The 22,656-nt window shown below is 42.7% G+C and overlaps 2 protein-coding genes and 4 non-coding genes across 19 annotated transcripts in view; 1 reads left to right on the top strand and 5 right to left on the bottom strand.

The window, feature by feature from the left end:
* Positions 1–371: 371 nt before the first annotated feature.
* On the bottom strand, positions 372–7,575 carry GNL3 (G protein nucleolar 3). The gene is made up of 15 exons (XM_030228122.2): positions 7,476–7,575; positions 7,190–7,248; positions 6,957–7,094; positions 6,291–6,404; positions 6,044–6,127; positions 5,681–5,816; positions 5,124–5,227; positions 4,728–4,863; positions 4,221–4,308; positions 3,701–3,884; positions 2,617–2,759; positions 1,822–1,958; positions 1,087–1,322; positions 810–891; positions 372–720 (listed from the first exon to the last, which is right to left on the bottom strand). Exons 1-15 carry the CDS (start codon positions 7,486–7,488, stop codon positions 632–634), a joined length of 1,743 nt encoding a protein of 580 aa, XP_030083982.1. The 5' UTR covers positions 7,489–7,575; the 3' UTR covers positions 372–631.
* Positions 3,370–3,446, bottom strand: LOC115484130 (small nucleolar RNA SNORD19). The gene has a single exon (XR_003944860.1). It is a non-coding gene; the product is annotated as a small nucleolar RNA SNORD19 (small nucleolar RNA).
* On the bottom strand, positions 3,951–4,026 carry LOC115484132 (small nucleolar RNA SNORD69). The gene has a single exon (XR_003944862.2). It is a non-coding gene; the product is annotated as a small nucleolar RNA SNORD69 (small nucleolar RNA).
* On the bottom strand, positions 4,406–4,479 carry LOC115484131 (small nucleolar RNA SNORD19). Its single transcript, XR_003944861.1, has one exon. It is a non-coding gene; the product is annotated as a small nucleolar RNA SNORD19 (small nucleolar RNA).
* On the bottom strand, positions 5,555–5,627 carry LOC115484129 (small nucleolar RNA SNORD19). The gene has a single exon (XR_003944859.1). It is a non-coding gene; the product is annotated as a small nucleolar RNA SNORD19 (small nucleolar RNA).
* A 16-nt stretch (positions 7,576–7,591) lies between the features above and the next one.
* Positions 7,592–22,656, top strand: part of PBRM1 (polybromo 1) — a 55,724-nt gene continuing 40,659 nt past the window's right edge. For 5 of the 14 annotated variants that reach the window (XM_050979400.1, XM_050979395.1, XM_050979394.1 and 2 more), the window contains exons 1-11: positions 7,595–7,729; positions 11,178–11,333; positions 12,076–12,173; positions 12,722–12,869; positions 15,103–15,243; positions 15,884–16,000; positions 16,390–16,458; positions 17,209–17,307; positions 17,729–17,814; positions 20,342–20,440; positions 21,980–22,071. In XM_050979400.1, coding sequence (XP_050835357.1) covers positions 11,193–11,333; positions 12,076–12,173; positions 12,722–12,869; positions 15,103–15,243; positions 15,884–16,000; positions 16,390–16,458; positions 17,209–17,307; positions 17,729–17,814; positions 20,342–20,440; positions 21,980–22,071 — 1,090 coding nt within the window. In that variant the 5' untranslated portion in view covers positions 7,595–7,729; positions 11,178–11,192. Of the gene's footprint in view, positions 7,730–11,177; positions 11,334–12,075; positions 12,174–12,721; positions 12,870–15,102; positions 15,244–15,883; positions 16,001–16,389; positions 16,459–17,208; positions 17,308–17,728; positions 17,815–20,341; positions 20,441–21,979; positions 22,072–22,656 lie in introns of all 14 variants that reach the window. The other 9 variants (XM_050979390.1, XM_050979392.1, XM_030227854.2 and 6 more) reach the window with 4 other exon arrangements.

Genomic DNA, 22,656 nt, shown 5'->3' with positions numbered 1-22,656 from the left:
GTTCAAGATCAACCAACTCATTTCCCAGTGGAGATGGATTACTAATAAAATCTCATTTACCATTCCCAGTGAAGGTTCAGAACATAAAACAGTGTTTGGGTAAAATATCTTATATCTAGCTGAAATAAGGAGCATTTTCTAGCCAACCTTTACATGTGAAAATTCTGCAAGTTTTGCAAAAATGTACTGAAGATTCACTGTCTAAAGTCATACTCTAAGGATAAAATCTTTATAAGCCTCTAGGAAAACAGATATATTGTTTGAACGTGACTAGAATGAAACATTTATCATTTATCTTTTAAAGACAAAGGGTTTATCCTCTTGAAAGGCATTTTATAAGGCAAAATGAACAGACTAAGTGAGTCTATTAGGAATTTTTAAAATAGGCTTTAATATAGGAAATAAACTTTATGAGAAAGCTGAATAACAATCAGTTTCCTAGACCTGTATAAAATCTGGAGCTATCCAGGGAGATGCACTATTATGTACATTATTTGACACAGCAACAGCTGAGTCTTTGCAGCAGCTCTGGTTCTGCAGCACTCCTCCAGCTTTTGCCGCAACCCCAGTGTTCCTGACTGTTCTGAAAGCCAGAAGCAGCTCTCCAGACAATGCCTTCCCACCTGGTTTGTTACACATAGTCTGTATTAAAATCATAGGCATCATCTTCATCTGCTGGTTTATCTAAGCTGAAGGACAGTGATCTGGAACGTTCATTTCCTGAGAACAGAAAATCATGTGTTAGTAAAACCAGTGCAAATCCTGGAGGTACTAGAGCCCATCCCTAAGCCAGGGTTCTGAATACACACCTGCCCTCTGCTCCTTGGAATTCATAGGATTCGTTTCGCCTTTTCCAGGCTTTGCTTTTCTGGTGACCTGAACTTGGCTTTCCTACAAGTCAGAGGTGAGACATTACTTTAACCTCATTAATGAAATCTCCTATGCAAATAAAACCTAACACAGCGTGGAGAAAGTGTGAATGGCCCCTTGTAGAGCTGAGCCTCACTGCTGAGGCCAAGTGGCTTGGAACAATGATGTTTCCTTAATTCAGGAAAAAAGGCCTATCCTAGTGAAAACCTCATTTACCTCTTTGACATCATCATCATCATCATCTTCTTCTTCTTCTTCCATATCATCTTCATCATCATCGCTTTCTGTGAATTCCTCTTCTTCTTCCTCTTCTTCATCTTCCTCCTCCTTGCTTGCTTCCATGTTTCCCCACTTTGATCCTTCCTCTATCACTTTATTTTCCTCTATTGTCCCATTTGTCATTCCAGCTGACTGAAAAGCAATGCTGCTTGCTGGACTGGGGTGCTTTAAAGCTGCAGAAAGTACAGGAAGTCTCTGTTCAGTCCCTGTCATTCAGCACAGATGTAATGCCCCAGCCCCAAGTGGGGACACTGAACTTCTGCCCCCTCCCTGCCACAGACACGGCTCCCACACAGGGTTCTGCCATCAAGGCAAGGAAATTCTCTGAGAAAAGCTTTCCCTGAGGCATCTACAGAAAACTGCTAGGAGCTGGAAAACCTGGATTTGATTATAGGTAAGTTTAGCTAAGTGGGTTTAGTTTAGATAGCAGGAAAAAATTCTTTACTGTGAGGATGGTGAGGCCCTGGCACAGGTTTCCCAGAGAAGCTGTGGCTGCCCCATCCCTGGAAGCGTTCAAGGCCAAGCTGCAAGGGGCTCTGACCAATATGGTGTGAGTGGAAGGTGGCCCTGCCCACAGCTGAGGGTTTGGCACAAGATGGACTTTAGGGCCTCTTCCAACCCAGGCCAATCTGTGACTCTGGTTAATGGTAGTCTATTACAGAACAGTCCTACCTTGAACAGTGTTGCTGTTTTCTTGTTCTAGGTTATTTAAATTAAAGCCCTCCTGCATTTCAGCTATTTTTTGTTCTGTAAGATAGGGTGGTGGTTTCTGAGATCCTGGAGGTTGTGAGTAGTACTTTATTCTGGCTCTGAGAAAATAAAAAGCAGCATTAAAAAGCAACTAAAGATAACACAGTTAAATCACTGTATTTAAAAATGAAACCCAGAGCACAAAGCTCTCAAACTAGTAAGTGTTTAACAGCAGTTCAAGAGATATTAAAATTTGACTCTGAAGTTGTCAACAGTATTAAGTGGATAGCCCATTCCTGAGAGGAAAATGCAATGGCACTTTGTCACCACAGATCACCTGCCTGTAAAAGCAGCTGTGTCACTTGAGCAAGGGAGATAGTCAGTCAGTTACTGAATCTGAGTTACATTTATTCCTACCCTCAGAATATAGGAACCACGCAAAAGAAAGTTTGCCACATCCTTTCCCATCCAGAAGAGGACAACATGGACTTGGTATTTGAGAGGAAAACAGATTTCTATTACAGAAATTGTCTATGGAATAATGTGCAACAGGCTTTGACTCTTCATGTATCCTTCACAACTTCAGAAAATTATCTGTGGGTACTTCTCTAAATCTGATGACCAATCCAGCTCTTTACCCAAGTGAAATGTGAGAAAGGAAGGGAAAAAAGCAGCCTCTCCTTTTTAAGTAGTTTGCTGCACTCAGTGCTTCTACTGTGCTGGATTAACAGTGAGGAAAAGGTGAGCAGCACAGAGCAAAGTTCACAGCATACATACCCTGTCCAGTCACAAAGCACTAATTTAGCCATATTTTCTATGTCAGGGACACCTCCCTTTTTCAGCATGCCCCTCTTCTGAGCCAGTAACGATAAAAAATCTTCAGGGTCCCTGAAATCCGGGATATTATAGTGCATCATTACCTAGGGCAAAAGAAAATGGCACATTTAGAAAGACATGCCTATCCTTCTCATAGTTTTAGGAGTAAAAGAACAAATAAAGTTGGATAAGAGTGAGGACAGAGTAAGAGAAAAGCTGTTTTTCTCCCGCATGTGGGAGTGAACATTAGAAAGCAAAATGACTCCTTCATCAATAAACTCATCTGCCATTCAAGCAAACTCGTAGGTGTACAGAGACAGTGTAGGTGCACAGTTTGTGGTAACTGGGAGTGGGGCTGGCCCAGCCTCATCCCCAGTGGGCACAGCTGTGAGCAGCACTGACAGCAATGAGCCATGGAGTGCCCAGGGGCACTGAGCAACCACCAAAGGGAGCAGAGGGCACACAGGTGCAATGCATCAACAGGAGGGGATAAAAGGTTGGGCTGAAGAACAAGAAGGGCAGATGCTTGCAGCCTTCTGATTTGGTAAGGTGTTACTCTGTATGGGCTGAAGCTTTTTGAAGTTGTGTGGGGATAGTCTGTGTATTGTGGCTGTCTCAACTGTGACGTGCTGCAACAGGACAGCACACTGGTCTGTGAAAACACTTCTTTCTCAAGTAACTGAAAGGCAATTAGGCTTAGGTTAATTTGCTTGAAGCTAGAGTGAAATCAGAGTTGGATCTGAGGTCTTCACTGTAATCTAGGCAGTATACAGGCAGTATCATCATTTTTCACTCTCCGATTGTGTGGTTATGAGGTCTTAAAAGCAATGCTCTTTACTCTGGCTGTTAGGATCACAGCATGCTGTTCTGCCTTCTGTTTGAAAGGATGAAGGATCACACTTGGCATTGCCACTTTGCATGCTTAGGGAAAGCAGTTCAAAAATTATCAGAATTAACTACAGCAAAATGAACTTTCATTACTGGGCCTAAGAAACCTACAGAGATGTCTGATGCAGTGAGAGATGTAGAAAAAGATGGAGCTCACCTGCTGCTTACTGCAGTGATTTATTATGGCATTTACTCCTTCAAGCACATCTGCTGAGTCTGATCCTTCAGGGTCTATGATACTTCTCAAGGCCAGAGCAAGGGCACTGTTAGAAGGATCTGCAATTATACTTGGACTGTCCAGCATCTTTGTCTGCTTATCAAGGTGCACAGTTTGCACAGACCTGTTCAAAGGAAAATGCACTGTGAGCAGATAATCAGTGAAGGACTGCTAATGGTGAGGGATGCAAAACACAAAGCTCAGTGTTGGATTGAATGCACTTCATACAGTCAGTTTCAATGTTTTGTCATCATGTGCTTTGTGTAAGACAGAAATTTAAACAAACAAAACATCAAGTTTATACACTGTATCCTCTGGAGAGATTTTCCATCCCATATCAATACTTTTCATTTTGCAAATTTTAATGTGCATTTAAAACTGCACACTGGTGTGCTTTGCCCCTAATGGACTGAAACACAACAAACAAGGAAAAGAACAGCTTTGATCAGACTGAGCTTACTTGGTAACACCTCTTGCCAGGCCAACATTACAAGCACGCTTTCCTTTGAGACTGTTGATTATGCTGCTCTTTCCCACATTAGGGAAACCTGAGGAAAAATCACATAAATCTTTGTAAGTTAATTAAGAAAACAGCCTTTAACACCCATCAGAACAGCTTCTTCCAGGTATCTTTGCTAAGGTAAGCATCAGTGTGAGATCAGAGTTGGATCTGAAGTCTTCACTACAGAAATAAGACAAAGAATGTATCCTCATTTCTCACACTTGTAAGATTTGTAGTGCTATGTTCTGTGGGATTTTTGTCAGGCATGAGGAAAGCAGGGCCAGTGGAGCACATCATGGATCTCTGGCAGCTAAAGCACTACAGCATTGAGAGCCTTAGATCAAAGAACAATGACTGGAAAGCTCATTAGCAAACCAGGTGTTAGCAGTTTTACCCAGTCCACTAATACAGGATCCCAAAGCTTTATGGGAGAAGGAAACTCCTCCTGTTTCTCCAAACACTTACCTACCACCCCAACCTGAATGGCTCTGTCTTGGGTCTTGCCATACCCTTGAAGAAGCTTCAAAAGGCATTTGCTTCCAAAATACTGAGAGGTTTCTGAGAAATCAACACGTGCATGTCTTTTTCTGACCTGTTCCTGCTACAGGATTCAAAGGCAAAAAAACCCCCCATGGTTAGGAGCTATTAAGGAAGATAAAATATGGACACTTAGATTTATTCATCTACTGTAGTTGCAGAGGTAAGAATTCCCCCACTGTATTGCAAAGCTCAAAGTGTAAAGGCACATCCATTAGTCCCAGAAGTGCAATCAAATCAGGGGAAAAGGAATTTTAAAGATGTTTCAACATGTATAACTGCCAACACATGTCCTTTTCATGGGACAGCCTGCAGTGCTCTTACCATAGTTTTGTCCTTCATCATTGTTGCTGACTTAAAAGCAACAGTTGGAAACTCCTTCTTCAAATAATTCAACCATTTCTCTATGTTGTCCTTTGGCACTAAATCTGGAAAGAAGAGCAGTTCTTTCACTCCTTAAATTAATCTTATAATGACAGATGCCCTTTGGCTGAGAACTCCAGTATAAAGTACTGGGTACATTCCCCAAAGGCACACAGAGTCTCTGCCTCAGCAGAACACACCACATTTACACTTCTGGCCCTCTGTATTAGGATTTTAATGCTGGGGTCTTACTGAAGACTTTGTATGGTACAGAATGATGTTCTGTGAAGGGTTATCCCACAATCCTTGCAAGGCTACTTTACCACAAAGTTCCCTTTGCTCTTGTTATTTTATTTTCTTTACTTAGCTGCTGGTACTTGGTAATTTGCAGCCTTTTTAGTGAGCTCAGAGTTGGATCTCATGTCTTCAATGGAATCTCAGATTCCTTTAAAATCTTCATAGCTCACCTGCCACAGAACCACAGTGCCAGCGACACTGAGAAAACCTGTGTTTCTTACCAATTTTGTTCAGAACCAAGAGCAGCTTTTTGTTCCCTCCAGAAGAAATGACAGCTTGCTCCAGCTGAGGACACCTGCAGCCCATTGGATCTCTGGCATCCAAAACCTCCAGAACCACATCTGAAGCCTCAAGCACCTGGGTCAGAAAAAAGACAAGACATCACAGACCAGAAGACAATTCTGGTATAGCTGTGGCTTACAAAAATAGTTGTTCGTGTTTTCTGTTGTAAAATCCCTTATTTCAGGGTTCCAGTTTCTCACAGACAAACTTTGTGATCTAAACAGTAACACAAAAAAAGGAAAATAACAAGTGGTCTTATTGCTGACTCATCTAATGATATAAAAACAGTTAAAGCACTTCACCTTCATAAGCTCTCTGCAGAATGATTTCTTAGAATTTTTATTCAGTGGTTTCTTAGTCTTTCCTGTAGCTTTGCCAGAGGATTCCTAAAGTAAATAAAAACAAAGGGAATTATTTAAATGAGGATTAGTGTCTAATATTTGTGGGCCTATTCAGCATGAAAATCAAACATACTGCTTAAGAATGTGCAGTTTCAGGATGACTTCTACAGGTTCATGGAATCAAAATCATACAGGACAGGACCCCTACCTTTCCCTCTGCTTTCTCCTTGATTGTGGCTGCATTATTTTTAGCTTCCAGCTTCCTCTTCTTTTCATGTTCTTTCTGTCTGTTGAGCTTCTGCTTTTGTTTCAGTTCTTCAAGCTGATTGCAAACAAAAACCCAGGCCAGATAAAACGTCTTTGAAAGTGGTAAGGAAGAATGTTCTTTCTCCCCATTCCTGAGCCAGCTCAGTTAGAAGTCCTGGCTCTCCAAGTGACTCAAGTGACTCTTTTTTTTGCATCCTACCCACAGGCAGCCATGTATTAGCTTGATCCCAAAGCAGCAGCTCTGCAGCCACCACAGCATCTGACAAATGTCACATTTGTCCACACTGCAGACAGCAGATCCCTATTCTCTGTGTAATCACATAATGCCATGATTTAACTCCCAGCACCACAGGGAATTCTGACTGCATTAGAAATGACCCTTCCAGCGTGTTCCCGTGCACAGTGAGGAAACAAAGGTTAAAATAAAAGAGATAATCACTACACACTGTACAACGCTGGAAATAAATACATCATTTTTCCAAAGTATGAGTCTGCTGGCACCAGCTACCATGACTGCTACTCTGAGTGCTCACTTATACACACAAAGCTTCCTCAGAGAGAGGGATGGTCTCGGTTTTTGCCCTCTTTACCACAAACTGCGTTTTACCCTCTGCTTTCTTTGCTCCGCTTCCCGCAGAAGCTCCTCCTTAAACGGCGCAGCACTGGGAATTCCGGGATCCTTCTTGGGCTTCTTGTGTCCGCGTTTCTTGGCCTCCTTCCGGACTTTTCGGTGGTGTTCTCTGATCTGAATCAGGCACAAGAAACATTCTCAGTGTAAGGCCCGAAACTGCAGCGCAGCGGCCCCAGAACGGCCAAACGCGGCACCGGGCCGGGCCTCACCTTCTTCTGGATCTTGTAGCGCTTGTGGCAGCTCAGCCTCTTGCTCGCCTTCCGCAGCTCTGCAACGCACCGCGCCCGTCAGCGCCGTGCACCGACACGCACATCCCCGCCACCGAGCTCCCGCCGCCGTTCCCCCGAGCCCCAGTCCCCGATTCCCTCCCTCTCGATCGCTGCCGCTCGTTTGGCCACGGGCGGCCGCTACCCGCCGGGCCGCCTCCCGCGCCCGCCCCCTCTGTCCCCGCCGTCCCGGTGCCCGTCCCGTCCCGGAGCCGCTCCCGGCGCTCACTCGGTCGCTTCATGGCGCCGCCACGTGCTCCCGCCGGCGGGCGCTGCCGTAAAGCGCGCCGGCGCTGCCCCGCCGGGGTGTCGCGCGGGCTCGGCGCGTTGGGCGGCCGGGCGCGCTTTGCGGCAGCGGCGGCGGCGGCACCGGCGGTGTCGGGACGGGCGGTACCGGCGGGACGGGACGGGCCGGGCCGGGCGGACCCCGCGCACCCACCCCGGGTCGGCCGCGGCTGCGGGAGGCGGAGCGGAGCCGGCGGGGTGAGCGGCGCGGGCGGGGCACGGGCCGGAGCTTGGAGGCCGCTGCCTCCCTTTGTGTGGCGGCGCCGCCCGAGCGCGCAGCGGCCGCGCCGGGCCCGGAGCGCCGAGCGCCACCTGCCCCTGTCACCTGCCCCGGGCCCTGGCCGTGTCGCCGGCCCGGGTGCGCCTCAGCCCTTCCCTCCCTCCCCGTTCCCGCCGTGTTCCGCGGCGCCGGGCCGGGCCCGCGGGCTGACAACGGCCGCTCCCGGGGCGGGCCCGGGGACAGCGGCGGGTCCTGCCCGCGGTGGCGGCAGCGCGGGGCGGGCCCGGGACACGGTCCGGTCCGCCCGGAGCCGGGAAAGGGCTTTCCTTTGTTTCCTGCTGGGGATAACCCCTCACCTCTCGGGCAGGGGCTCCGCCGCCTCGGGGCAATTGCAGATTGGGTGTCTTTGTTCCTTGTCCCGGTGTGGATAAAACGGTGGCTGTGTTGTCCCTCTCACTTTTTCGCCAGCTTTGCCCTTTTACCGTGCCTGGTCGCTGCCAGCCCCCTCTTCCCATCGCGCGGCAGCTTTCAATGGGATCGGTAACCGGGGAAATTCCGGCTGCGTTTCCCTCCCCTGTTCCCTTGGCTAAATTTACCGTGTTTCGTGTTTCTGGTGAAACGTGGGAGATCCTGATATGTACTACCCGTGGTATTTATTGGCTTTTAGGTCTCCTCTCCCCGGAGGCAGAAAATGAACCTCTGGTGTGCTAGAATGTTTTATTTTAAGTGTATGATGTCCAACCTGTGCAAAACCTGTTGTGGGGAGGTTGGAGTGGGTGATACTTGTGGTCCTTCTGTACAGCTTTTAGGAGAGACAGCCTTCCTTCCCCCGCTGTGTGTATCAGTGTACATGTGAATTAGTGATGGCCAAAGCATTTCTTGCTGTGGTTTTTGTGACATTTTTATGGCTGCTGGGGGCAATTACCAAGGAGATGCTCAAGCTGCTGTTGCGCTGGAGGTGCTCATTGATAGCAGTGGAGGTTCTTGGTGTGGCTTTTGAGAGACTTGTGAGGCAGCAGTGCAATTGCAGGAGAAACTCAGGAGAGAGGTTCTGCAGTAAAACTGTGTTTCTGTGCACAGCTGAGTTCTCTGTGCTCAGGAGTGTGGCATTTTAGGGAGAAGTTTGTGTTTTGGAGCCTCACCTTCAGTGAGTGTTACGTCAGCAGGTCTCTCACTGAGTGCTTATGATGTTGTCCTGACTGATCTGTGTTTTGCATGGTTGTTAGAGGAGAAAAACGTGTTTTGGAGGCTGTGTATGAGTGGTGTGGGTACCTTGATCACAGCAGTGTCAGAGTGTGGCTGACAGCCACAGCACTGTGCCTCAGACAGTGGACAAGCAGGAGCTGATGTGCAGTCTGCAGGCAGATGCTGGTTGGGAGGTTCCCGGATCTTTATTTCAGGATGGGACTGGACTGAGTGTACTCCTGGGTTCCTGGTTGAAGCAGAATTATTGATTCTGGTAGTCCCTCCTGCCTTTCTTCCACAACCAAGGGCTTGTGTTTCCCAGCGTGTGCCTGGTGGAGCCACTCCAGACTTTAGCCCTCAGATGGAAGTTGGAGGCAGTGCCAAGGCTTGAGGCTGTTGTCAGTTCCCAAAATGAATTGCCTGCTGATAAACCACAGAGCTTCTCTGCATGTCCGTGTTATGAAAATGTCCAGAGTGCTGAACAGGAAAAGAACCTCTCTGGGGTTTGACTGAAGGCAGGGGTTGGAAGAACTGCATAGAAGCAAACATTTTGCCATAAAATGGTTCTGTATGTTTCACATGGAATTTCTGTGAAAAGAATCAGGCTTGGAGACTGCATAGAAATTGAAACTGTTTTTTTTAGTGTATGGCTGCATATTTACTGCTTACTTCTGAGTATAAAAATCTACTCTGAAGAGTGTTGGAGGTGCATCATCTTAGAGTTTATTAAGTGTTTGTTGACCTTAAAATTATGTTGTTATAAGCACTTTACTGCTTTGCATTCTGTAACTTACAGCTTTCTGGTTTGTACTCTCAGGTCAGGTATCACTTTTGTTTACTTTCTGCTTTGCTTGATGAATCATTCTCTAGCAAGTGGCTGTGAAATCTGTAATGCATATTCAGGAACATTAGCAAAATGTATTTTTACTGTGACAATGACAGAAGTGTCTAGCATTCTGTGTACAAAATTACTTTGTAGAGTTTCTGCTGGGCTAAAAAAAGTTGCCTTCTGTTTCTTGCTTTTTTTCACTGTCACTGTAATTATCCACTTTATTCTTTAATTTTATTCTTTATCTACCTACTCTGAATTTTCTTCCCTCTCTCTTTCCTTTTTCTTGTCTTCCAGTTGTGGCTGTACTAACACCATTACTGGTTTGCCACTCTTAGAGTGTCCCCTTCTCGCAGTATCTGTGCTTGCCCATCAGACACTATGAGGAGATTGGCTTTTCGAGGTGCTGGTTCTACTCTGGTAAATCTGGTAAATTATTGATTGTGTCTCCATCCCTCTGACTTGGCCTTTTGCTTTTCTTTTTCCTAACTGTTAATTATTCTACCTTATTCATCTCACATGTGTGCCTGAAGTTATCTCTGTCTCTAACAAAAATGCTTTAATGCAGTTCTGTTGTGCTGCCATACCTTGTCAGTCATCTGAGTGCCTCCTAAAAAAAATCCCTGGGTTTGGTTGGAAAATGGGGATAGGCTGGGATGCGTCTGTTCTGTCCTCAGCCTGTGAGATAGCCCCAAATAAAGATACTTTTCTGATGCTGTCACTGGAAGTTGGGAAAGAGCCAACAACTTGTTCCATAAATTACCATAGTTGTTGGATGGTGGTTATTCATTTGTCACTGCTTGAGTTGGTAAATGCAAAACTATGGCCAAAAGAGGAGGGGGCTTTCCCTGCTTCTCCATGGTTGAGCCATTCATCCCACACATAAAGTGGGAGTGGGAGGTCCCACGGTGATCCAGACCTTTTTTTCACTTGAATGTAACACAAGGTATTCTGTGGCCCTTTCCATTTTTAATTTGTTTTGGTTGGGTTTTTTTTTATTATTTTTTGGTCTGTTTTTTTCTGACATGGAATGAAGAGTTTTTACACCAGATCTGAGCATGTGTCTCTGTGCAGCTTTTTTGTTGAAAACAGTGGTTCTTGCTTAGGTGTTGTGCATGGGACGGGGTATGAAAATGTGGTGTTTAAGAATGTATTCTGTGAGGAGCTGCTAATTCAGTGTGAGCTTGGGGGTTTCTGGCCTTGCTTTCATTGGTGACTGTAAAACTGTAGGAGCATTTTGATTCCCTTTACTCTTGGGAATTTCCACCAAGTTGGAGTTTACAGAAATGGTTTAACTGACCTGTAGCATTTGGCAAATGTATCGTCAGAAGCTTTGCTAGCTCTGTGGGTAGCTCTGAGCAGAGGGTTTGGATGCAATGCCAGGGCTTTAAGAAGGTTTCTGTTCATTATAGAAGAAGTTGGATTCCATGGGTTCCAAGAGGCGAAGAGCTACCTCTCCTTCCAGCAGCGTCAGCGGCGGAGACTTTGACGATGCCCATCACTCCACCAATGTACCAGGCCCAAGCAGGAAGAGGAGGAGACTTTCCAACCTCCCAACTGTAGATCCTGTTAGTACCTTCTTACTGATGGCACCTTTTTTCTTGGGGGTACTGTATCCCTGTGTATGGGGATATGCTGGACTGTAAAGTTAATGACCACATGTAGCAGATGTACAGTGGTCCTGAATCAGTTCCTGCCTTGGCTGAGCTGTGTTTAGGCCCTCATTCAGCTTTGGCTTTGTCCTGGCTCACCACTTTCATGTTTTTCTTTGCTGTTTTGTTTTCGCTGCTTTTCTCTTTTTGCTGATGATTTTAGCAGATGGAAGGATGTTGGAGAATGAGCTGAAATCATAATGTGCAGAAGTAGAGAGCTGTGTCTGCATAGCAAATGCAGAGGGATGAGTGGGGAATGGCACAGTCAGTGATTGCTGAAGTGTACAATGCCTCTGCTATGCCTTTGCATGAGCAGTCTAATGATAATTAACTGCAGGGCAGAAGAGCCCCTGTTGTTATTGTAGATGCCTGTAACTTGGAGAGAATTGCACTGAATTAATTTACATGTTGGTTATTTTACTTAGAATTAGTATTGAAATAAAGCTCCCTGTGTTGAAAAAATAGATGGAGATCCTGCAGTACCTGGCACACTTGTCAGGTATCCTGCTAAAGTGTGAGGTGCTCCAGTTGCTTCTCACTTCTGCTTTAGAGCATGCTGTGGATTGGCAGCTTGTCATTCCCTTTGTAAGCAGGCTTTTGTTTGTTACCTCCTTAAAATTCTCTCCCTTTTCCTTATTTCATTGTTCTTGCCTTTCAGATTGCTGTCTGCCATGAGCTCTACAACACCATCAGAGACTACAAAGATGAGCAGGGCAGGCTCCTCTGTGAGCTCTTCATCAGGGCACCCAAGAGAAGGTGAGGCCACAGGTCTGGTTCAACCTTGAACCTGAGATTTAATCAAGGAGAAGTGGAAATTGATAAATACTTCAGCAATAATTTGTGGAAAATCTAAGCTACATTTGTCATCATTTCACATCAGTGTTTGATGTAATTATTCAGTGGGAAGAGCTTACATTGGTGGTCTTTTTCAGGAAAAAAATGATACACTGAATTAATTTGTGACACCTGCTAAAACATCCATGCCTTTGATTATAAGATATTCTGTATAAGTGGTGGGATGTAGTACTAAGGACACAGCTTGGAAAGGTTAATAGAAGTGATCCTTGAAAATGCAGTAGCTAAGTAAGAGGCTGAATTTTCTCTTAAACTCAGAAAATTGAGGACAGTTGCAGAACATACATGAAGTGAGTTGACTGATAGAGCACTGTCCACATCTTTTAGCTGTAACAGAAATGTATTGGAACTTTCTATGGTTTATTTAGTCATAAACATGCACAAGCTTTAGTGCTGTGTTTTGGGTTTTACTGCTTGGAATATAATGCCTGTTTTTGTCATTGCAACAGAAATCAGCCTGATTATTATGAAGTGGTTTCTCAGCCAATTGATTTAATGAAAATCCAACAAAAGCTGAAGATGGAGGAATATGATGATGTGAATGTGCTGACTGCTGATTTCCAGCTTCTCTTCAACAATGCAAAGGCTTACTATAAGGTGAGCAAACTAAAGGCTCAAATCCATTGTAAAAGGAGTAGAGATGTTCAAATTCTGTCTTGCTTTGGCCAGAACCTCTTCAGTTTAGCCTGAAGTATTATTTGTCAGAAAACCAGCACATATGGCAGTTATTTGCATGTATTTCCATAATGTTGACTGTATCTTTCTAAGATGTCCTACTATAGCATTTTTCTTTTTGTGGAAAATAATAAAATAACGTGGGGATGATCTTCATGTAGTTTTCTAAAAGAGATCAAAAGCAAAAATGGAGATACAAACTGAGAAAAATATTCCTCTTTCAAAGCCTTCTCATTTTACAACCTCCTCTGTGTAACCCTTTGAAATGGAGAAAGACTTCTTTTTTTTTTTCCCTCCCAGAAGGAAAAGTTTATGCTAAGAGCAAGCTTATGATAGGAGTATTGAATCTTTCTCTTCCATTTGCCACTTAAAAAAATGAAAAAAGGTACATTGACTGTCATGGTCAGTGATGATATGGTCAGTGTGAATGTAATGTCATCAAGACAACCTCCGTGGCAATTCCCCCAAACTGAGTGTGTGTTTTATTATGGATACTAATGGGTTTTATTGCAGTTTTCATAAGGAATTGGGGAAAAATTTGGATTGATCTGGTTTAATGAAAGGCTATGTTCAGTCCATAAACCAGTGAAATTGTATGTGGTGAATGAGATGATACAGCAAATCTAAACCTGCTAATACTGCATTTCACTTGTCTTTGACTTTGGAGATGATCCAAATGAGTTCCTTCTGAATAACCCAGCTGGGGTAGCCAGGTGACATCCAGAAAGGCAGTGTTTGTTTCACTTGTGTGTGTGTGTAGCAGCTTCTTGAAAACTGTCAGATTTATGGCTTAATGCATTTGCACCTTCTGCTTCCAGGAGGAGAAGCACAAAGATTCCCAATTCCATTTTGTACTCCTGGAGCTTTGCAAGGCACTCAGTGTGAAAACCCCAGCATTAATGGATTGATGGCAGGAAAGAATGATTGGGGTTTTACAGAATGTGTGCTGCCCTTGCCTATAGAACTGTGGGCTCAAAATTTAACTGTGTCATAGAAATCTTGCATTAGACTAAAAATAGGTATCCATTATTGCAGGATGGAGGAATGTTGGCATTTCTAGTGAATTATGGAGCTGTGGCACACAAAGTTAACTTCTTTTCACCTTTTACCTTTCCCAGGCAGCTCCATGGCATGGACAAACCAGGGACAGTGATTGATTCTCAAGATCTTTATTCCAGCAGCTGTTTTATTGGCAGTGCTCCAGCAGGACAGCAGCCTTTGGGGTTTTTTTTTTTGTATTTCTGGTCAAGTCTCTCACTCCTGAGCATCTTGCATTAATAGAGAAGGAAGCAGATTTGTGGAGCAGGATACCCTTAAAAAATCTGCTCTTTATAAGCAACATCTGGTCTAATGTGCTGAGAATATTTAAGCCTAATAAAGCAAGATTAAGAACAGTTCTCATGTTGGTTTCTCATTTATATTACAAGCTGTCAGAGGTTGAGAGAGTGAAGTAAAAAGAGAGCAATTATAAGTAATAAGATGATATTATCAGCAGGAATACCTGAAATAGAGCCTAAATGACAGAGGAAAAGGAAGGAAAAATACATGGGTGGAAAAGCTCTCTTTGTTCTGGGTAGTGGTAATAGGCACGTGCTTGCCTGCCACTGCCAGCTCTGTATTTTTAAAAGTTAATTTTCTAACTAATGCTTCTACCTCTTCTAAAAGATGTATCCAGAGGTGTACCCAGGTGGTAGGATGTTGTCAGGTTCTTTGGAATTTCCCAGTTAATGCTGAGTGTAAACCATTGCAGTGCTTTCAAAGATATTTATTGGCATTCTTTATAGAAGTGCCATGCAATGACAGCAGTATTGGCTTAAATCAAATTTTTGGCATACTGAAATTTAATGTGTTTTAAATGCTGGTGGTGTACTTCAACAAAAGCCAGTGATTTCTCCAGATTCATCTAGTTGGCTTGCCTCAACCCAGCTAGTTTTATTGCAAAGTTTTCTGAAGACTGGGATGCTTTTGAGTGATATGGGTTATATTTTCTAATGCTTATTGTGATTCTTAACTCCTCTGTCAAAGAACAAATGAAGCAGGAATTTCCCAAGTTTTCTATTACTCATATTTAATAACTTTCAGCTGATAACTTACAAATTTCCCTCAGATGAGAATGCCCTGAATTTTGACTGGAATGTTTGATTTGTTTTTGCAGCCAGATTCTCCTGAATATAAAGCTGCCTGCAAACTATGGGAGCTGTATTTGCGCACAAAAAATGAATTTGTTCAGAAAGGTGATGCTGAGGAGGACGATGATGATGAAGAAGGACATGACAATCAAGCAAATTCTGAATTAGTAAGTGTGGGCATGACAGCTGCAGAAGGGGGAGGCTGTAACTGTGGATGTCAGCTGACTCTGAGAGGGGAAAATTCATTGAGTAACATTTTCATTGTTAAATTATGCCCCAGGTATTTCTTATGCAGGTTTATCAGTTAATCACTTCACAGCATTATACATGTGTTTCTCTTTTGCCTAGCAAAAAAAGCTGTGAGGGTTTCTGATATGGGTAAAGCAAGGTTCTGGTTTAGTTGGAATAATATGAAGTGTGCTTGAGTTCATGCCAACATTGAGGTTTATTGCAAGCAAGATTCTTGTCTAATGACATCAGTTATCAGCAAGTGCCCCATTCACTCAGTGCAGCTGTTCCTGGAGTGTTATGAGAGGAAATTTGGACTAGCCTGATTTTTGTGATGTTGGGATGCACATTTTCAGTAACCTCGATGTGTGTCTGACAGTCTGCAGTATAAAGCTGAAATTAGAGTTTTTTTGTGTACCTTTACCTGCATAAACAATATTGTCTTCAAAAGTTGCATCTGTGTTTTGTAGCTGATTTTTTTCTGCCTTTGAAGTGCAAGTTCCTGTATATCAGCACAACTTGAAGCCCTCCACTCTGCCTGCTATTAAAACTTTCTGTAATTTTTGTTTCTTACACTAGTCATCTCCAGGTTACCTGAAGGAAATTCTGGAACAGCTTCTTGATGCTATAGCTGTTGCCACAAACCCCTCAGGACGACTCATAAGTGAACTGTTTCAGAAACTTCCTTCTAAAGTGGTGAGTATTTACTAAAATGTAGGTTGTTTGCTGAGTTGGAAGCCTGGACATTTCTGTCACTGATGTTACAAGCTCTGATGGCCACACTCAGGGTGCAGTTCTCTGTATCTGCCTCATCAGTGGCAAACTCCACCTGTTTGTACTGCTCTGTTTCAAAACAGTGGTGTTCATTTTTTGTGGTGAAATCAGCACAATAAATATTCTGAAAACCATCACCATGGATTTGATTTTCAGTCAGAACTGGTCCCTTATGTCAGTTTATTGATGAATTATTCCTTGTCTCTGCCTTATTTGAGACTTACGCTGTTCTTACCTTCAATTCTGTGAGCTGTTAGAACAAAACCTTTGTGACTGTTTATAGTAATATATAAACTATTTCTGTTTTCCAGCAATATCCAGATTATTATGCAATAATAAAGGAACCCATAGATCTTAAAACCATTGCCCAGAGGATACAGGTATGAACATATTAATGTGTCAGGGTACAGGCTTTTTTAACAGTAAGCATTCCAGAATTGTTAGAAGTCAGGATTTATGGTGGCAGGAAAGGCAGTATGTTTTCCCTCTGCTGTTAGAAAACCTGCACACTGTGGTGATTCAATGTTCTGTGCTGGGTTAGTGCTGCAGAAGAAGCTGTGTGGAAGATTGTGAGCTGTGGAGTGCTGGCTTTGAGCCAGAATATCTCGGGTTCCTTGATGTTTAATGGCTTAAAGCAGTTCCTTGACAAGTGCTGCTCATGTAAAACATTGGAGTACTGAGGCTTGGTTGTGCATTATCACCTACTTCTGTTCTAGTGCTATAAATAGATGTTTTGTACTGATGCATTTTTCTTCTTACTTCTCCAGTAATTTGAAATACTGTTCTGTAATTGTAGCATTTCATATAGTAGGGATGGGACATAGACTGATTAAACTAGAGAATCAGGTTAAAACAGCATTTTGTCAGAATTCTTCAAAATAAGGGTACTGTTATCTTTTAAGTGTTTTTTCAGTCTTAGCATTCATGAGCTTTATAAAGACTTAGCATGTTTGTATGTTACTGTCTTTGATTACATTTTCCAGATACCTGCCTGTTGTCTTTACAAATAAGTTGTTTTTCTGTGAATATTCCCTTTATTGAATATGAATTCTTTTGCTTTTCACTATTGGCTTAGTTCTCGTGCTGTCTGAAGGTTGCCACTTTAACCAGTTCTGCTTCTTGTTGTATAGAATGGAACTTACAAAAGCATTCATGCCATGGCCAAGGACATAGATCTTCTGGCAAAGAATGCCAAAACCTACAATGAGCCTGGATCCCAAGTATTCAAGGTTAGTTTCACTTGTTCATAGTGTGATTTGAGTTCAGATTTTCTTGACTACTTTCTATGCTGGTTGATCCTTAAATAAGTCTTGAGCATAAAGCTCTCAAGACCCTGATTGCATTTTTTTTTTAAATAGCTTTTAGTGGGTTTTTCTTTTTTATATTGCTTTTTGTAGAATTGGGGTGCAACAATGACAAAAAATGAGCCTGCAGCTGCTCAGGTCTTCTATTCAGTTTTTTTCAGGCCGCTGTAAAGATACTGTGTGGGAGTATTTCAGGCAGACTTTGTTCCATGCTTCATTTCTCATGCAAAATTGTTTTATATCTAAATGTAAAAACACCCTAATTTTTGCTTTAGATAGCTGGATATATTTGATTACAATATTACTCACTTTCAGCATTAAACAAAAAATATCTTTTCATCGACAGGATGCAAATGCAATTAAAAAGATTTTTAATATGAAAAAGGCTGAGATTGAGCACAGTGAGTTGGCCAAGTCAAGTCTCCGAATCAGGTACTGCAAATAGACTTCTTTCTATAATCTCAGATAAAAACCTCTGTTGACATTCCCTTAATTGTGCTGTGGAGAGTATAGTGGGAAATAATGGCTTGAAAACTTAGATTAGAGTTGTTTTATAAGTTGTACATTGGTTAAAATAGTTTTTGAAAGAAAGCTTTTTTTGTTGAAATACTTCTATGGTGAAATATTTTTGTGATGTACTTGATTATGAAAAATACTGTCAGTGGATGTTTAATAAGTTGTGGCCAACTTCCACCACATATTTATAAGTTAATAACAGCAAATGAATAGTGAGGAACAAGATGCTTTGTTTTATTGAAAAGTGCTGGATATTCTTGAACCTTGTTAGGAACTGAAAGCAAAGGGCTCACAGTTAGGTAGGGGCAGAAACTTAGGAACAGAAGGTTGGGCAAAAGATACTTAGAGGGAAATCCACTCATGTTTGAAAAGCAATTTTAGCTATGAAAAGAGGCACAGGAACCTGAAGATCCAGATTTATTAATCAGTGAAACAGAGATTTGTCCCTGAATATGCAGGTATAAAACACTTGATAAGAATTAATAGCTCTATTTGTTTCGTGGGGTGATTTTACTTAGGAAACAGCTTTTTCTTCCTGTGAAAATCCACAGTGTACAGAGAAGTGACACAGTCATTATAAATGTTTCTTAACTGAAATGCAATTAAATTTCTTCTCATATAAACATTTTATTTATGAGCAACACTCAAGTGTAGGTTTAGATATTATTTGTCAATGTGAGCCGTGTCAGTTATCCCAAAAAAATGAAGCAATGTCCTGAAAGCCATTCAAGGAGTTTGAAAACTTACAAGGTGGAATCTCTTTATCTATTGGAGCTGTTTACTGATACTTGGTGCTGGGAAACCACTGTTGTCATTTCCTGCCAAGGTTGGTATGGTACAGCTGGAAACACTGTCACTGCCTTACTTAACTGAAAGGTAGTTTAATTTTTTCTGTGTAGATGGTGTCAGTGTTAGAAGTGTTACCTAGGATTATTGTGGGAAAGAAGTGGAAGTTGCCTGGTTGATTTTTACTGCTTGTTTTGAGAAGTGGTTTTTTAGGTTGGTTTGTTCAGCATCAGCATCCTTCCCATGGTTGGGTTAATCATTGCTGGAGCATATAAAAATAAAAAGCAGAAATACTGTTTAAGGAGTAATTCCTGACACATAGGTGAATAATTCTCCTTCATAAAAGTATGAGTAGTGCCAGAAGATTTGGATTCTACAGACACATGCATATGTGTTTGCTTTGCAGTAACTAGAATTACACAGAAGCATTGAGGTTTTCTATTTAAATTGTGGTTGTATTTTATTTTTCTCACTGTGTTGGCCACTGATGAAGCTCAGCATGTCAGGGTGTGTGTCATATTTATTTCTGAGGCTCAACGGTTTTTCTTTACAATCTGATTGTGTAAGAAGGGATGACAGATAAATCACACTGATATTTGTTAGCTGAATTCCTCTCTTGCACTGCCAACCCATTTCCACTTCTGAGCCTGCCTTATTCTAGATGTTCCTCTTGTGTATTGTGTTCTCAGCAGACCTTCAAATCCTGAAGTAATCTATCAGAATCATTGACAGCTCCCTTCTTTGTTTCTCTAACTTGGGGGTGGAAATAATGCCTGAAGCAGGCTACAGTAATACTGGGCTGAATGCAGAAAAAATGTGGATAAGAGAAGAAGTGACATGAAAACCAAACCTTTCACCTGCTGTTGTGTATTTCACTGGTTGCTTTCTCTGTTGAACCATTCTTTTTTGTTTGTTTCTTTCTTTCTCAAGAATCTGCTTCACAGAATCATTATTTTTATTTAAATTCCTAAATATTTAATTGTGTTAAAGGGGAGTCTTTACCTATTGCTGATTTGGGTAAAACTCCCTCGTAAGTTCACTTCAAGTGCATTTTCTATATTTTTCTTCTGAGTTTGCATCTGTTGTTCTTTGTCATTGATGGCTCAATCTCAAATCATCATAATGCTACTAACCTAAGCTTTATATGTTGCCCCTGTGTCAAAAATCATGGTTTTTATTGCAGAGCTCGTTGTCTCCTTTGCCATCCTAAACTGCTCTTTGTGGGTGCATTTAACTGTCCTCCCTTAAAGTGACAAAATTAAATTGTTTGATAATATGCTCTGTCAGCCAACCTGACAGTGACTTTAAGTGTTGATAAAATATGACTGGACCTGTATGATTGGCCTTATCTGGATGCTAAGGAACATTTTGTTGGCTGCTTTCACTGCTATTTAGGCTGAGCTGTGTGTACAGCTATTAATGCTTGAGCTAAATGTTACTTTCCTCTGACTTTAGAAACAACATCCACATAAATGCTGGAGCACTGAAAGGATCTCACTTATCTTTTAGCTTCCAAACATCTGTCTCTGAACTTTTTGGCTGATCTATCAATGTGATTCTGTAAAAAGCTTTTTTCTTGCTGCATCTTTTCATGGGTTTAAGGTGGGCCTGTTTTTTTTCCTTCCCCCTTTCCTTGGCTTGCCTCTCCTGCCTTAAGGACTGCATCAAATTTGGCTGCTTCCAAGCTGACAGGTCCTTCCTCACAGGGTAAAGGCAGTGTTGGGGATGAGAGAAATTCTTCTAACAAATATTATCGGTAAGTAAATTGTGCCCTTGGAGGAAAAGCTGGGTCCTCATCCTATGGAAATGCTGAATTTTGTTTGATTTTCTTCCTCCTACCTGCTGTGGGGCTGGGCTTTGGATTAGGATGAGATGAGTGCTGATAAGACACTGATAGTGTATTTATTGCTGATTGGGAAGTGTGTGCAGTCCTCCATACTGACAGTGCTCCGTGGGGGTGGCTCCAGCAGCTGACACTGCAGCACAGGGATAAAGCCACCTGGGCTGCTCAGCTGGGCCTGGATGCTGCTGCTCAGGCACTGAACCTGCTTGTGAAAGTGCCTCATGTAGGTGCCCATGGACCCAAGGGCTGGGCCACTGAACAGCAGCACAGCAGCCAGGGCTGGGTCAGGGTGCTGAGGCTGGAGTGGCCCCTGTGGATCTGCACTGGCAGTGGGAAGGTGAATTGCAGCTCCAGGGGCCTTTGGCACCTCAGGCCATCAGGGAAGAGGTGCTACAGGTGGATGTGCTCATGACCCAGGTGTGGACTTGCATACCCTGTCAGTGGTACTGCAATAAAGATGAAGATTTTTGGTGAAAGGAGGCAAAGCACAGCAAGGACAGAACCAGAAGTGGCTTCATCAGGCAACAGCCCAGCACCAGCACTGCTGCCCTGCAGGGACTGCAGGGACAGATGGATCCCAAAGTCTTGGACTGAAGGAGCTCAGTGGATGTTTTAGAGGGATGGCCCACACACTGAGGAAATGATATCTGGGTGCTTGTATCAAAAGACAGGAAAGGATGTGTAGGAGAGTGCAGGGCCCAGGCATGCCCTCAGCCCATCTGCTTTTTCCCAGTCTTCACCTGGCCCCTGCAGGACAAGGCTGAGCCCATTTCTGGAGGTGCCTAAAGAGCTGATCTTGTAAAAAGGCAGAGAATGTCAGACACAGCTTATGTAGTGTGGTATGAAATGATGTGCCCCAGGTTTGGGACAAAAGAGAGGGATGCTGAAGAAGACTAGATGAGACTGTAGCCAGTGTGGATGCCAGTTTACTCCACCTAAGCATAGGAGGCTGCTCCATGTGCAGGCACTGTGTGTGCTGAAAATGCCAAAGGTGGGGATGAGGGAATGGGAGGAGACAGAATATACAACTTTTAGTGTGTTGAATTCTTTCCTGTAGACAAATCCCAATAAAACAGGATCAAATAACAAAGTTATTAATTGGGAGAGACTTCTTATCATTCCCCTTCTCTTGCAATTAATCAAATACTCAAGTATACAAAACAGGATAGAAGGCAGTAGGCTGGAGCTCAGTTTTCTGACTGTGTTGGATGGACCAGCTCATAAAATAGAGGCAGACTCATGGCTTGGTAAGAATTTCTCCTGTTACAGGCTTTGGCCTTCTTTAGTCACAGCTGTGTTCCTGCTTATGGAGTCATGACTTGTTTGCTCTCACACACTCTGGGTGACTGTTAATAGTTAATGTGATAACTCTTTCATTTTTTTTCATTATAATTTTCCTTTTTTTTTTTAATTTTTCATTTTTAAAATTCCTTTACTTTTTCTCTTTCATAGTAACAAAAGGTCAGCCCAAGGGGATCGTTTATCAGCAATAACCATGGCACTGCAATATGGATCAGAGAGCGATGAGGATGCAGCTTTGGCTGGTAGGAGCTGAAATGCACTTTCTCTAATTCCTTTCATTGAAATGTTTACAATGACCAAATCTGTAGAGCTCCTGATAAACTCAGCTACATTTATTTCAAAAATATTTTGTGCTCAGTGTGTAATTCCTTTGACTCTTACAGCTAGTGAGATAGGGTTGGCCAAGCTTGCTGGAATACTTTGAATTTTCTGTGTATTTTCAAGTATATTTACCCAAGCTTTAGCGAGCTGCTGCCTGGTTTTATTCCATCTAAAATGGAACAGAAGAGGAGATAATGGAGAAGAGATTGGGTGCTCCATGCAGCAAAAGCGATTGGTAGTGCTTGAATTGTTTAATTTTTTGTTTACATTATTTCTTCTTTGATGTTGAAAGATGCATCTGTTCAATATGTATTATTGGGGCATTTATTTCTTCCCTGATAATTGAGCTGTACTCTCCACAGTTTTCTAGTGGATGGGTATGTAGAATTTTTTGGATTTTAGTTCTTGCTGTAAGCAAAAGCATTTTGATTCTTGGTTAGCTCAGAATTCAGTTACTGCTTCAGAGCAGTTTCTGGGAGGTGTGGGGAATATTATCAGCTGGGTTT

The sequence above is a fragment of the Serinus canaria genome, chromosome 12, assembly GCF_022539315.1.
Source record: "Serinus canaria isolate serCan28SL12 chromosome 12, serCan2020, whole genome shotgun sequence".
Lineage (NCBI taxonomy): Eukaryota > Metazoa > Chordata > Aves > Passeriformes > Fringillidae > Serinus > Serinus canaria.
The sequence above is the reverse complement of the archived record's forward strand: the minus strand, read 5'-3'. Positions and strand labels throughout refer to the sequence as shown.